Source organism: Meles meles, chromosome 7, assembly GCF_922984935.1.
Source record: "Meles meles chromosome 7, mMelMel3.1 paternal haplotype, whole genome shotgun sequence".
In the NCBI taxonomy this organism is placed as follows: Eukaryota; Metazoa; Chordata; class Mammalia; order Carnivora; family Mustelidae; genus Meles; species Meles meles.
This window is the reverse complement of record NC_060072.1, coordinates 87,185,546-87,201,958: the sequence shown is the minus strand read 5'-3', so window position 1 is coordinate 87,201,958 and position 16,413 is coordinate 87,185,546. Positions and strand designations below refer to the sequence as shown.

At 40.4% G+C, this 16,413-nt stretch overlaps 1 protein-coding gene across 2 annotated transcripts in view; it reads right to left on the bottom strand.

The window, feature by feature from the left end:
* The window catches only part of SPATS2 (spermatogenesis associated serine rich 2), a 158,882-nt gene that overhangs the window by 7,752 nt on the left and 134,717 nt on the right, over positions 1 to 16,413 (bottom strand). For both annotated transcript variants that reach the window (XM_046011141.1, XM_046011140.1), the window contains exons 8-9: positions 14,948 to 15,083; positions 2,377 to 2,435 (exon numbers count right to left, since the gene is read on the bottom strand). In XM_046011141.1, coding sequence (XP_045867097.1) covers positions 2,377 to 2,435; positions 14,948 to 15,083 — 195 coding nt within the window. The remainder of the gene's footprint in view (positions 1 to 2,376; positions 2,436 to 14,947; positions 15,084 to 16,413) is intronic.

The following is a 16,413-nucleotide window of genomic DNA, read 5'->3' as shown; positions in this document are numbered from 1 at the left end:
CTTAGCCAGCAGGTAACATTTGGCCTCTCCTCAGCTGGAGCCTTAGGAGGTATCTCGAAAGATGGTTGGGTACAAAGACAAAGAAGCCTGGGTCCCTCATGTCATTTTGAAAATGTCCTGCCAGCCCTGATCCCTTACCTCCGGACCTTTCATTTCATGAGAGAAAAATAAACTCATTTATTTAGGCCACTCTGTTGCGTGCCGTCAAACTCAGTTCCTAACTGTTAAACATAGAATCCTGCAACCTACTTAGAAATTAGTCAGATTTGTGTTAGAAAGTAAACAGAATTTTCCAAGAGCTACACCAGGTATTCTAGAGAGCTGAATGTCTTGAGCAATTTTACTGAGCCTAACTGCCGCTGTATGCCACCCACGGGGCGCCCCTACCCACAGCAGGTGAACCTGTAAGAACACACTTTCCCAGGAAGTGAGGAATGTGCCTATAAAAGTTTCTTGATGCCAAGGCCCAACAGTTACAAATGATCTACTTGATCTGGCTTCCAAGATAAAACCTGTCTGCCAGATTCACTTGCTTTTCAGCTCCCGGCACTCTAGGATTCCAAGACAAAAGCACAGATCTCAACATGAAGGAAATGTGTCAAGATCTCCACACATATCAGAGGACCCAGTTACATAACTCAGGACCAGTCAGTTTTTCCAAAGGACTAGTTTCTTCATTTACTAAATGAAAACAAAAATAGGAAAACCTAATTACCTCATAAGGTTAATGTGAAGATCATAGATGAATGAGAGAAAAATCTCTAAACTGTGAAGTATTGTGAACATGCAAATTAATAAAACGATTATGTGTAAAAAAGAAAATGAAGCACCTTCTTGATAGTGTCAGTAAATAATTACATTTAGTGACACTGAGAACCAGGATTTTCAGCATGAGAGAAAGAAGATACAGATGTACAACCGATGAAATTAAGTAAAACTCTGTAGCTCTTAATTTGGTAAGATGGTCAAGAATTGATGATAATTGGGGCGCCTGTGTGGCTCAATGGGTTGGGTGGCTGCCTTTGGCTCCGGTCATGATCCCAGGGTCCTAGAATCATGCCCGCATCGGGCTCCCCTCTTAGTGAGGAGCCTGCTTCTCCCTCTCCTTCTGCTGCTCCCCCTGCTTGTGTTCCCTTTCTTGCTGTGTCTCTTCAAATAAATAAATAAAATCTTTTAAAAAAAAGAGAGAGAATTGATGATAATTAGTTGAAACTGGATAATGGCAGTTAATTAGCCTCTTTATTTGAAATATGTTTGGAATTTTCTATGAAAGTTCTGTTTTTAAAAAGTACCTTCTCAAAAGGAAGGGCTATATCCTCTCACTCGTTTTATTTTATCTGAAACTTCATCTTCAAAATAGAACAAATAGGTACATGAATGGACCGAAATTGTCACATTTAGACATTTCAGGATATACCACTCAATTTAAATCTCACCTCTGAAAAACAGTGGAGAATACCTGTTCAACATTTCAGGTCAAAATGGAACTCAGCTCCATGCCTCCCCTGGCCCATGACCATAAACACAAATGGTTTAATTGTGAGTCATCATCTCAACCTATTTCCATTCTTACCAGTTTGAGAGCAGGTTAAAAGAAACAACCCTGCTAATTACAAATCTAGCATCCAACACATGAAGATAAAAACCACTGCTGAAAAGCCTGGAATCAATGCCATCATAGAAGCTGCAATTGACATTCCCTTCTTTCCATACAGCTGTGTATCTTTTACTAACCTTTCAGAAATGACAAAAAATACAGATCATCTGGTTCTTTGCTACAAAAACCCCCACAAATTACCCAAGTTAGACTCTACTCTTCCAGAATCTTTTAGTAGCCTTTCAAGGAACCCTAGTCATGGTATCCTACAACCTCCTTTCATTGAATTCCCTGACCTAGTGACCACAGACACTGAGTGAAGACTGTTCGAAATCTGAGAATCAGAGATCGGTAACCACAATAACGGTTACACTAACGTGCAGGGAACCTAGTGAGGTCTCCTCTGATGATGCCAAACATTTTTTGCCAAGTAGAAAAAACCCCCATAATCACTGGAAGCTAAAAACAAAATAAAACAAAGCCCAGGCACCTGCGAGGATACTTTTATTTTCCGAACTCAGGCTGTGGTGGCAGAAACCATGAAGCAGTAAAATTGCGGTTTACATTCAAAATGCTGACATTCAAAAATATTAAAAAACAGTTTCTTGTAAAGTTGTTTCACCTGAAAGGATTCATATGCCAGGGCAGTACAAGTGCTCAAGATAGTTTAAATACATACATAAACTCTTCTAGCGGCAATTATATCGAGCTTTTGTTAAGAGGGTTGAAAGGCAGATGCCTACTAACTGGTAAAAGCTTTAACTACAGATCAGTCTTACTTGCTTCAGCTTTAACTTTGTCCATTTCGGCAAGCAATGCCACTTCTCGATCCATTAAACTAGGAAAAGATGACAAAGGGAAAAAATGTTGGTCAGAAACTCAAACAGAAGTAGCACATTGTTAACAGTGGAGAGAGACTTAAGACTTTGTTCACTAAAAGCATACGACAAAGTAAACCCTGTGTGGACCACATAAAAATTGTCTCGCCCTCAGCAAAGAATATTTTAAGTATTCCAATAAATAGACCTAATTTCGTTTTATTTCTATGGATTCCAGTAAACCAGGAGGTGCAGGCCAAGAATGGAGAACCAGTAGGTGGCAGTAGCAAGCTACAGAACAATTCCCACTAAATTTGTGCTAAAGCAGAAGTCCTTACGGGAGGAAATTCTGTACTTCCACATTCATGCTCAAATCTTTCTTCTTTTGGTCTATAAAACTGGACAGCTTTGCTTCTAATACATTTTACAAGGCAATACCCCTTAGAGGGCATGGTAAATTTATTCACAATAAGGATCTGCATATTCCAACATTTACCACAGTTACATCAAGTCACTGGCACTTTAGTCTATTTTTAAGTTTTTAATTTAAATTCCAGTGAGTTAACACACAGTGTAATATTTTTTAAAACTCAATTTCTTTTTTTTTTTTTTAAGATTTTATTTATGGGGCGCCTGGGTGGCTCAGTGGATTGGGCCGCTGCCTTCGGCTCAGGTCATGGTCTCGGGGTCCTGGGATCAAGCCCCACATCGGGTTCTCTGCTCCGCAGTGAGCCTGCTTCCTCCTCTCTCTCTGCCTGCCTCTCTGCCTACTTGTGATCTCTCTCTCTGTCAAATAAATAAATAAAATCTTTAAAAAAAAAATTTATTTATTTATTTGACAGAGAGTTCACAAGTAGGCAGAGAGGTAGGCAGAGAGGCAGGCAGACAAGGAGGGGGGAGTCAGGCTCCCTGCTGAGCAGAGAGCCCAATGTGGGGCTCCATCCCAGGACCCTGAGATCATGACCTGAGCCGAAGGCAGAGGCTTTAACCCACTGAGCCACCCAGGTGCCCCCATACAGTGTAATATTAATCACAGGTGTATAATATAGTGACTCAACACTTCCATACATCGGCCTGCACTCATCACAAGTACACTCCTTCATCCCCATCACCCACTAAGCTCCCCCTTCCCCCCACCTCCCCTCTAGTGACCATCAGTTTGTCCTCTATAGTTAACAGTCTGTGTCTTGGTTTGCCTCTCTCTCGCTTTCTCTATTTCTTCCCTCTGCTCATTTGTTTTGTTTCTGGCGCTTTAGTCGTCAGAAGACAAAGTAATTAAAAGAGCATATATACATTTTGCTGGCATCAGGTAAACTTTTAAGAGTAATCCAGAAGAAAGGAAATTAAAGGTTTCTGGTAGGCTTTTTACAGAAGAAGAATATTAAATGGGTAATTTGTATCTTCTCCATTGCAAATATAAATGGTTTGCAGGCACATTAAAGCATCCTGTGTCCTACAACGTGGATGGAACTAGAGCGTATCATGCTTAGTGAAATAAGTCAATCGGAGAAAGACAACTATCATATGATCTCCCTGATATGAGGACATGGAGAAGCAACATGGGGGGGTAGGGGGATAGGAGAAGAATAAATGAAACAAGATGGGATTGGGAGGGAGACAAACCATAAATGACTCTTAATCTCACAAAACAAACTGGGGGTTGCTGGGGGGAGGTGGGATTGGGAGAGGGGGAGCGGGCTATGGACATTGGGGAGGGGAGGCGAACCATAAGAGACTATGGACTCTGAAAAACAACCTGAGGGTTTTGAAGGGTCAGGGGTGGGAGGTTGGGGGAACAGGTGGTGGGTGATGGGGAGGGCACGTTTTGCATGGAGCACTGGGTGTTGTGCAAAAAGAATGAATACTGTTACGCTGAAAAAAGAAATAAAAAGGGAAAAAAAAAAATAAAGCATCCTGTGTCCTTATAAAAGAGCCCAACACCTTCAACGTACAGAGAGGCAACAAGTCTGCCCTAGTCTTCAACCTCCTGATACCAAGTAATTTCCCTTACCATATCGGTTTATCAGTGGTAAAAAAAATATCTAAAATTTTAATACCTATGTAGACATGAAATTTTCCAACTCTCTTTAAATTTGCTATTCATTCTGATCTCCCCTTTTGAATAGGACTATATCTATAGGGTTAATAACAGTTGTACTCTTCTGATTGTGAAACTAATCACATACATACATAAACACACACATATACATATAAACATACATATATAAGAATACTGATTCAATTTAGTTCAGTATGTAGTGATGTTAGCACAAAGTAGTTAATACAGAGACTACAGTGTGAGGAATCCAAAAAAGGACAAGGCGCCGTCATCCCCTCAAGGAGCAAAATCCTTTATAGTGAAGAGCCAGAGAACGTAGGTCTGATCACCATTACGTGTGATGCTAATAAACAGACTTGTGATGAAACAAATTTGGTTGGCATATTAATCCAAAAGCCCCAGACTGGAGAGAAGATGCAACCACTGTAGGGCAGCAGTACTCTGCTAAGAAAGCATTTCCCACACCTCGGCAGTGTCTTGCTCCAAGAGCCCTAGCAGCATTGAGAATACCTAAAAGCGAAACAAAAGCACCACGGACAGGAGCTGCCAGGCCTCAGTTTTGACACCACCTCTTTTCTGTTGCCGAATCACCTTAAGATGCAGACACTGTCCACCAGATGACAAATCTGCTCTGGCAAAGCTTGTAAAATATTTATTAAAAGACTTCAGCAAACAAGTAAGCTTTTTGCAGCTTACAACCTTTATTATGAAAAAGCAGAATGTCATGTGATGCGTTTAGCAGGAAAAAAGTTCTGCACTGTCACAGTCAGAATTTCTGTGGCAGTAGGAGCTAGGATGGGCTTTCTTTTTTTTCCCTTGCAGGAATGACGAGTATCCATTTAAATACTCTGTTTTCCAACTGACTCACTGGTGATTATAAGAAATTCAGAGGCAGGGGCGCCTGGGTGGCTCAGTGGGTTAAAGCCTCTGCTTTCGGCTCAGGTCATGATCCCAGGGTTCTGGGATCGAGCCCCGCATCGGGCTCTCTGCTCCGCGGAGAGCCTGCTTCCTCCTCTCTCTCTGACTGTCTCCCTGCCTACTTGTGATTTCTGTCTGTCAAATAAATAAATAAAATCTTTAAAAAAAACAAAAAGAAATTCAGAGGCAGTTGCATGGACAGCCATCCAACCTCACCATTAAAAAAAAGTTTAACTTTTTCATGCCAGAAGCCCCCCTCACTGAAAAGCAGTGGGCACTGCTATTCCTCGTTTGTCGTTGCAGTGTCTCGCCAGTTACTGATCGCATGTACTGAGAGGTCCTGCGACGGCAGCCAAGAATCAGAGAGGAATCTACTCATTCATTGAGGCTGCTGGGACCCTGTCTCAGAAAAAAGCCTGATACAAATTCCAAGTTTCCTTAAACTTTTCACAAGTCTTTAAAATATAAAAATGAACAAATGTGTTGGCTTTTCTGATTGTAACGTAAGTGCCTGAACTTAAGCTTTTGAGACTCCATTGCAAAGACATCTCAAATAAACAAGACTGCTGGCTACATACCACGGCCAGGCTGCCCCACACAGGAAATCTCTCTTTTAGAAAGCCCCAAGTGACCCACAGAACTTGAGGGGCCCTACTTTTCCAAGGAAAAGTAGGAAAAGTTCACTCTTCACCAAGAAAGAGTGAACCTACAAAACCTTAGGCAGCCCACTGTCAACCCCAATCTGTGCCCTGTTGAAGCACCCCTTGTTCTGTGGCCTGGGGTTTTTCATGTACCTTCTAGGGCATGTAAGTGATAAATCTTGGGTTTTTTCAAAGTTCCCTGATGGCTGTTGCGGAGGTGTGTCTTGCGATCGTACCCACCAGGGCTGATCCAATCACAATATGAGCTCAAATACGGGCTCATCACAAGTAATGTGGGACCCAGGTGAGTGCCCCCACCAGGCGCTCCCAGCTGATAGCATCACCACAGACAGACTGAGATGGACACAAGACAACATAATAACACCTTTCTTGTTAAAAGTACATCACATGATGTACTGCAGTTGTGTAGAATGACCACGTGTTTAGGACACCTATGCTAAAACATTTAGAGGTGACATGTCGTGATGCCTGCAACTTCCAAGAGTTTCCACCAAAACACAACACACACACACATACACACACACACGCAGTACTATCCTTTCATCTTTTTTGTATCTTTGAAAGTTTTCATAATAAAAAGTTGGGGAGGGGGTGCCTGGGTGGCTCAGTTGAGTAGGCGGCTGCCTTCGACTCAGGTCATGATCCCAGGGTCCTGGGGTTGAGCCCCTGTAGACTCCCTGCTCTGTGGGAAGCCTCCTTCTCTCTCTGCCTCTGTGGCTCCCCCTGCTTGTGCTTTCTCACTTGCACTCTCTCTCTTTCAAATAAATAAATACAATCTTTATTTTTTTTTAAGACTTTTATTTATTTATTTGACAGAGAGAGATCACAAGTAGGCAGAGACGCAGGCAGACAGAGAGGAGGAAGCAGGCTCCCTGCTGAACAGAGAGCCCGATGCGGGACTCGATCCCGGGACCCTGGGATCATGACCTGAGCTGAAGGCCGAGGCTTAACCCACTGAGCCACCCAGGTACCCCAGATAAAATCTTAAATAAAATAAAAAAAAAAGTTGGGGAAATATGTGTATCACCAAACAGAGAAGGTGGGAAGAGCTCAAAAGTGGAAAGTATGTTAAGCATAAAGATATGCTTTTTTTTTTTTAAACAATTAACAACTGCAGTTAATTGTAATACAGCTTCCTAACAATGTGAAAACTTAACCTCAAGTTTTTTATCTGTTCCTAAGCTAAACAGTAGTCCCTGGATAGCTCTGTGGCCAAGAGATTCAAAAGTCCCTGTGGGGGACACCTGGGTGGCTCAGTGGGTTAAGCCTCTGCTTTCAGCTCAGGTCATGATATCTCAGGGTCCTGGGATCGAGCCCTGTCTTGGGCTCTCTGTTCAGCGGGAGCCTGCTTCGTCCTCTCTCTCTCTCTCTCTGCCTACTTGTGATCTCTGTCTGTCAAATGGATGAATAAAATCTTAAAAAAAAAAAAAAAAAAAGTCCCTGTGGTTTGAGGGAACAGTTTAGAGGCCTCACTGCAAGCGATGAGTCCTCTCATAGAGCGGTGAAAGGCTCATCCAGCAGGCCAGACTTTCTGTTACCTTGCTCCTGGCACCGAATTTGCAACTGTTCTCTCAAGGTTCTCTTGAACTTTAACACCCCAAAATAAGCATCAGATACACTGGATTCTGAAACTGCTAATGAAACTCAGCTGAATATGGCTGGAACTTTGTTTAGAAAGACAGTAGGTCTTATTAAGCCCAAGCCTCCTAACAGTGTAGAGAACTTCATGTCTTTTCTTCAATCATGAAAAATGGTTTTAGATGACTTGTCACTGTCACTAAGGGAAAAGACTGGTGAATGTCTGAAGTTCTGTATCTCCTTCCCTCCTTAGCAAGACTTTCACTATCTTCCTATTTGCTTAATTTATTCTAAAGCTTTTATGTAATTTCTTTAGTTGCTCAGAATAGTTTTTCCTGTAGTATTGCCATTCATACCTCTCACATATATTTTATGTCCATCATCTGAAGCAAGCCCTTTGGTTAATATATTTAACATATAGATTACTGATTCTAGCTACTGCCTTTGATATTCCTTGGTACCAAAAAATTGTTAAATATCATTTGCTTATGGTTGTTACATTAGAAAACAATGTTATAATGAAATACACCTCTGGCAATTCCACAGCTAATCATTTTAAGGGACAATACTCTAAACCACTCAGTAATGTTAGAAAATATTTGTACTTGATTACATTTGCTGAAAACCTAGAACTTGTTTATTCTCACTCCACCAGCCAATCAAAGTCAAAGCAAACACCTTTATTTCTCCAAAGACAATTCCTTCTCATAAAAACAATCAAGAGAGAGAACTGTCAGTAGTTTTTATTAGCAGAAAATTAATTATGTTTCATAGGTTTTGGAGAGCCCCATGTTCCCAAGCACCACATGTGAGCTTACACATGTGAGCTCAGAATGAAACAAAAAGCCCCAGTTAGGTAGCCAGGTCATCCCACTGGATTGAATGAAAGAGGTTAAAATTAATTGAAAGAACTAGCTTACTAAATCAAATTTTGGTGGGTTCCTCTTTTTGCCAGGAGTCCTTTACAAAGCATGTAGACATGAGATTTCATATTTCAACAGTCTGAAGTGGCTTTTAAGAAGCCTGGGTGGCTCAGTGGGTTAAAGCCTCTGCCTTCGGCTCAGGTCAAATCTCAGGGTCCTGGGATCGAGCCCAGCATCCAGCTCTCTGCTCAGCAGGGAGCCTGCTTCCTTCTCTCTCTCTGCCTACTTGTGATCTCTGTCAAATAAATAAATAAAATCTTAAAAAAAAAAAAAAGTCAGGATGTGAATATAAGCTGTTTGTCTGGAATAGGCCCTCAATGGGTAACTTTTCTTCCTGCTCCTTTCCAGTGGTAAAAAGTATCTCAATTCTAAAGTAGTAAGTACAGACCATATAACTCGATGATACTTTACAATATATTTAGGAAAAAAGAACCAGTAGCAAGCTAGATTACTGACTACTAGTTTATTGTTCACGTTTCTGGTTGGTAAGGAAGAATGGTTAGTTAAGCCATCTAGCCAGTAGTTGACTAAATCCTCATGTGAAACAGTATGGTTGTTTTTTTTTTAAATCCTCTCCCTCAAATTATGATAGCAATGTCTAAAGGGAGACAAGTATAGCCTAGGACGGCCAAGGCTAAAAAATAAAAGCAAACAGAGAAACCTGGTAAGACACAGAATAAGGAAGCAGGGTATAGTAGAAAAGTGTCACTTAATACCAAGTATGACTTCGGGCAGATTATTTTTTTCTGTGTCCATCCTTTCTCATTTATAAAATGCACATAATACTACAAGTGATATTATTATACAGATTAGAGATATGTGCATAAAAGCTTCTGACATACAATAACAGCTCAATAAATGGCAGCAGCAATTATTATTCTAATTTCTGTACTCATCTTGATTCCTCGGTTTCAGCAGAATATCTCCCTTAGCAAAATGCTTTCATATTAACTTTGGTAGATCCCTATTCTTTCCAGATCCATTGTTCGAAAATTCTTTTTTTTTTTTTTAAAGATTTAATTTATTTATTTAGACAGAGAGATCACAAGTAGGCAGAGAGGCAGGCAGAGAGAGAGGAGGAAGCAGGCTCCCTGCGGAGCAGAGAGCCCGATGCGGGGCTCGATCCCAGGACCCTGAGATCATGACCTGAGCCGAAGGCAGTGGCTTAATCCACTGAGCCACCCAGGTGCCCCCATTGTTCGAAATTCTTAAATGAACACGCATATACACTAGCATAGCGTAGGCAGTTATAGAGATGTGAATCAAAGATAACTTTAAGTGAAAAGAATATGTTACAAAATTATGCTCACGATGATTACAACTATGAAGATTATGTATGCATGTAGATGGGAAACACAAGGGAACACTGAAAATAAAAAATTAATTATGTCTTAAGTTGGTAGAGTTATAGGACTTTAACTTCTATTTTTAAACTATTTTTAAAAAACTGTTATAATGATGGGATATACAGTAAATGTAAGAAAGAATCACGGAAGGGGCGCCCCGTCGCTCAGTGGGTTAAGCCTCTGCCTTTGGCTCAGGTCATGGTCCCAGGGTCCTGGGATCGAGCCCCACATCTGGCTCTTTCCTCAGCAGGGAGCCTGCTTCCCCCTCTCCCTCTGCCTGCCTCTCTGCCTACTTGTGATCTCTATCTGTCAAAAAAAATAAATAAAATCTTAAAAAAAAAAAAAAAGGAATCATGGAAGCTTAAAGAAAAAAAAGAAACACAAAATTCAGATTCCTTCATCAAATGCTCTCATTTTGCCTTGGTCTCTGACTTCATCCCTTACTACTTTCAACTACTGCCCCCTGAGCTGTAGCTACATGATAGAGAGTCCCTACATGTCCCTTCTGTGCCTCTGGCTTAGATCAGGCTTCCTAAATGCAGTGTTCTAGTCCCATCCTTTCTGCCAATGTAAATCCTATCTGGGGGTGCCTGGGCGGCTCAAGTCAGTTAAGTGTCTGCCTTCAGCTCAGGTCATGATCCCAGGGTGCTGGGATGGAGCTCCACCTCATATCAGGCTGCCTGCTCAATGGGGAGTCTGCTTCTCTCTCTCCCCCTGCTCCCCCCCCCCCCAACGTGCTCTCTCTCAAATAAATAAAATCTTCAAAAAAAAAAAAAAAATCCTATCTGTCATTCAAAGCTTGATAATGATTCATTTCCTTTTAGAAATCTTTTCTAATTAACCCCACTCCATAGTTACCTTTCCCTTAATCTTCATACTTTCCCCACAACTAGGATCTGAACTGAAGGATATGTGAATCACAAGTCATTCCAAGTTGTGACTTAAGAAGAGTGATTTAAGACTTCTGAATTACAAAGTAATATTTGGATGGAATATTCTCATAGATTTATTTTATTGAACTGAAAAAATACTTAAAAAGGCTTTAATAGGCTCAGTTAAAATCTTGGTCTTCCTCATTCTAACCCTATTCCATAATGACAAAATTTCTTAGTCCCTAAGTTTCCTCTGTCACATAGTCTTTATAAAAGCTGAGAAGGAAAGAATATATGTGACAAGTATCAAGTCTCTAGCATTCTTCCCAAGCTTTAGTGAGAAGTGGGCTCTCAGTGGTAGATGGGATGATAATCACAGGTTACTGGGAGTCAGAATACAGAGATCCGAACACTGAGTCTGCAACATACGATGTCATGTTAGACAAACTGCTTAACCTAAGATTCAAATCCCTTATAAATAGCAAGTTGAACTTAAAATTCCTACTTTGCAGGATAGAAATCCAGATAAATAAATCATATATGACTGAATATGTTTGGTAAACTATAATTTTCATATGTGACTAGTTATTTTCACAGATGGTGAAAGAAAGAGTTAAAATTTGAAATTAAAGAACACTGAAAACCATGCAGGCCAAGTGCTCATAGAAATAAGGTACCAATGTACTAAACATGCAAAAACTGAAGAATAATTTAGACCTATGGAGTGGTATAGACATTTTTTTGGTAACACATTATTTCATTAGCCCATTCCTTTATTTCTGTGCTTTTTGGACATTTTTGAAAATGCTTTGGTTCATAAAATGATACTTAAGTTTCCACCATCTTAAATGGACTTTAGATTTAAGAATCTAAAAGCCTTAGGTAAGACTACTGGAAGGTTAATATAAGAGGAGAAAGGAAGTTCAAATAAAAGGAAGTAATTTTTCTAAGATGAATGAGGAATCAAATAGGAAAAATCTCCATCTTAAGCATAAAGTTACATTGACTTGATGAGTTATAAAATTTTAAATTTCTTATTCATTTTCTCCTTTTAGATGAGTATGTTTTGATTTTTAATAAAATAGAAGTTTTCATTTAAAAGACAAGTTGAGCATTCTCCTGTTGGCATTTTCACCTACACATTATATGACAACTGTCCAAAATAATTTATCTATTTTAGCTTCATGTTCCATTCCATATCCTTTTCCTAAATAGCCTTAAACTTAAGTCAACTATCAGCTCCAACAATGTAAGTCAGACATATTTTATGAATGAACAAGAAAAGTAAACTTGGGCCTAGAGATGATTTTAAGTTTTACATATTGGAAAGCCTCTGACTTTACCTTCCTACAGGTATGTGTCAGCTTTCATTTGGCCCCAAAACGAAAGCAGTTATCCATATAATTCCCCCAGTGCCCCTTCAGGGGTAGTGTAATCTTACTGTTGCAAATTTGTTAAAATACTTTGCTTTTCTTTTATACTATAACCAACACACACAAAAAAAATGACTCTTCCTAAGTGACATTAACTCCAAGCTCTGGTTTGGTGCCAAATGGAGTTAGCTCACCTGCCAATTATGTCTTGAAGTCGTAACTACAAGGGGCACTGAAATAAGGTAGTACTATAAAACCCAATCAGCTAGAGAGAAGGGCACCAGCAGGAAAGGGCAGATAAATCTCTTTCCTCAAGTTAAACTGACCTGGTTGCCACGTCTGCTAATCAATCCTAAATACACAGTTCCCAGGCAGGAAACCATTTCATTTGTCATTTATTGAAGGAGGCTCCCCCTGGCTGGGTTCCAAGTCAACAGGAACTCACAAATCTCTCTCCCGGAACTGTGTTTCCTGGTTCAGGCTGTTTCTGAATAGAATCAGATCCTGTGGCTAAGCAATCAGTAAGCTAAACAATCACGGAGACCAGAGGCTTATCAAAGCAAAGTTGTGATGACCTACTCTTAGCTCTTTATTCTTTTCAAAATGAGTCAATAAAATCCAATATGATAATAATCCAGGGCAAAGGGCATGATGCTTCCTCCCAGAAGGATCAGAAAGAGTAGAAACCAATTACCTAAAAATATTTCCAGAAGAAGTTAGAGCTAAAATTAAGTTTGAGAAAACTGGTTAGATTGAGAGAAGTAGGAAGATATAGAAGAACATATTAGGATGGAAAAGGGGCATTAACAATTATACAGAAGAGGAAATGTGAATGTTAAGTCTTGAGACAAGTAATTCGGCTGAAATAAACATGTATGTAAAAAGAAAAACAGAAGATATGACATTAAGTTTCTAGTTATAAAACCTGAAAGGGAAAACTCAGGATTCAGGACAAAGGATGGGTAGACTAGCAGATGAATTATCTATCTTGAAGGACTTTTTGGTTATGATGATTTAGTGGACCATTCTACATTTTTCATATGATAAAAGTAGGTGTCAGCAACTTTATGGAGGCTTTACTCTACATCTTCGTTAGTTCACCCCCTCTTCAATCCCACAGGAGGACTGAAGTTAGCTATACTCCACCTATCTCTTGTTTCCTGTGGCACGAAGTGACCAAACTAAGTTTATGAACAGAGACATGACTGACTACAACCACAGAAAAAGAAAAAAGATGGAGGGTTGGGAGGAAGGGGGCGTAGGTTCTCTGTACTCATGAACCCTTCCTCTCACATTTCAGATCTAGGTAGGTTTTACAAAGCAGCAGAGCAGACAGTCTTAAAACCCCAAACATCAACCTAGCTGCTTGTCTTTCCACCACTTTACTGAATTTGGTCCTCAAGGCTTTTCTATTTTCTATTTCTTTCTTTCTTTCTTTCTTTTTTTTTAAAGATTTCACTTACCTATTTGACAGAGAGAGAAATCACAAGTAGGCAGAGAGAGGAAGAAGCAGGCTCCGCGCTGAGCAGAGAGCCCGACGTGGGACTCGATCCCAAGACCCTGAGATCACGACCTGAGCCGAAGGCAGAGGTTCAACCCACTGAGCCACGCAGGCGCCCCAGGGCTTTTCTATTTTCAAAAAAGTTCCTTATAAAATACAAATACCGGGAAGGAGTTAGGGTTTCAATATTAGTTAACACCTTAATATATGATAGTTAAAACAGCTTCAGTGTTCAAAAACATTAGAATACACTTCTCCCCCCAAAAGATTCTATAATCAAATACACTTGGGAAACGGCATGATACATCGCTTCCTCTTGTAGATTTGCAGTGCACATCAGCACTGGAAAAGCACTGAAGAAGTCCAGTAGTCAGGGGCACCTGGGTCCTGGGATCAAGCCCCGCATCAGGCTCTCTGCTCAGCAGGGAGCCTGCTTCCCCCCCTCCCTCTGCCTACTTGTGATCTCTGTCTGTCAAATAAATAAATAAAATCTTAAAAAAAAAAAAAAAGAAAAAAAAAGAAAGGGGCACCTGCGTGGCTCAGTGGGTTAAAGCCTCTGCCTTCGGCTCATGTCATGATCCGAGGGTCCTAGGATTGAGCCCCGCATAGGGCTCTCTGCTCAGCAGGGGGCCTGCTTCCCTTCCTCTCTTTCTGCTTACCTCTCTGCCTACCTCTATGCCTGTCAAATGAATAAAATTAAAAAAAAAAAAAAAAAAAGTCCATAGTCAAATGTTTTAAAAGGACTTTAAAATCTCTTTAACTACCAAACCCTACGTCCCCTACAAAAACATATTAATATATTTTAAGATATGACTATTTTTTAGAACACAGCTTGAAAAACACAAAATTAAAACAAGTCAATGACTAGTAATAAGGCACAGAAGAGACAATTTGGACAGGCTGCATTAGGAAGGATGACAGGAGGAAGGAAAGCAAAAACAGATCTTTTCTACTTCTTAACTTTGTTCAAAAACATCATGTCATTTGTTGCAGGTTCCTGCAACAAGAGACAGACCCTAAAGAAAGGACACATGATCTATTCTATAATTATTTGTCCCTTTCTGAACACTATCAACCTCAGGCCCATTCCTAGAACATGAGTTCTCTGTACCACCCATTCCCGCACTGCGACCCAAAGGAGCTGAATGAAGCAGAAAGCTAAATATATCACAGGACTTCTAAGTTTCTCCCTACTATCTAGAGCAGTTAAGAGTCAGGAATTAAAGAACCTCACGAGTGGCTGAGCACCTTCGTAAGTGACCCTTTTTGTGCCGTTGTGATCAAAGGCAACTTAACTTACCAGCTCTGCAACTCGGCAAAAGCTTGTTTCATTTTCTTAATGGAAGCATCCATCTCTTCTTTAACTACAACTCGATACCGTGCAAGAGACACTGTGCACCGCTGGAGGTCTTTCACAGATTTTTCAATATTGGAGCCTTGGGGAAAAAAAAACCCAAGAATTAATACAAAAAAGGAGCACAGGTAACTTGAAAGATGAATATGGACACCTACACATGTAACATAGCAAATGTCGGTGGACTAAGAACATTCCCTAAGGGGCCATGCTCCTCGACAAAAAATTGATGTTTTCATAGATGAAAAACAAAAAACAAAAAAACAAAAAACAAAACAGTATCCTGGCCAAGATGGAGTAATAGGAGTTGAGTTTATCCTCCTGTCTTAAACAACTAAACATATACACACAGAAAAAAACATATGAAACTTGGTTCTCATAAAACAGACATTAAGAAGGACTTTTTCCTTGAGAAAACAGAAACCTGAGGACCCTGATTGCCCCAGCTTACTGCCACAAGAGTTTCCAGGCTGCAGTGCAAGGAGGAGAAATCCTAATCCTGGATTGAGGGGGGAGAGCCGAGAACTGGGGAGGCCAAGGTGGTGCAAATTCTAAGGGCTGAATACTGGGGAGGAGAGAGGTACACAAAGATGAGAAAACTGAAGAGATCTACAGAGGATTCTGAATGCATCAGTGTGAGGAAACTACTGAGACAGGAAAAAGAACCAATGGAAAGGAACAGGTAGAACAATCCCCAGACCTCACCCAGACCACAAATAGTTCGTGTTTACACCCACCACAAAGGGGGACCAGTCGAGCACTTGGAAGGCTACTGCCTTTGTAATGAGGCAAAATTATCTCTAAAGGCTACTCTAGTTCCATCTAACAAAGCTTAAAAGCAAATCTCAGACTGTTACCAAATAATAGTCTCAAAACAAATCATAAGAATAATTAAATAGGGCTCCTGGCTGGCTTTGCCTGCTAAACATCTGGCTTCGGTTCAGGTCATGATCCCAAGATCCTGGGATGGAGCTTGAAGTCCAGCTCCCTGCTAAGCGGGGAACCTGCTTCTCCTTCTCTCTTTGCCCCTCCCCCTGCTTGTGCTCTCTCTCTTAAATAAAATCTTAAAAAAAAAAAAAAAGAATACATAGATAAAACACAAAAATATCTAGCAATCAAAAAGAAAAATTCCCATGTCTGGCATCCAAGAAAAAATTACTAGGCATACAAAGAGGGGGACAAATATGACCCAGAGTGAAGAGAAAAATCAAAGAACAGAAGCAGATGCAGAGATGTCACAGATGTAGAATCAAGTAAATATGGACATCAAAACAACTAATGTAATCAGATACCATATGGTGAAGAAGACAGAGGAAAACATAAACATGTTACGGAGAGACATGGATGATACTTTAAAAAAACCCCAACTGAACCTCTAGAGATGAAGAAAAGACAATGTCCGAGATGAAAAA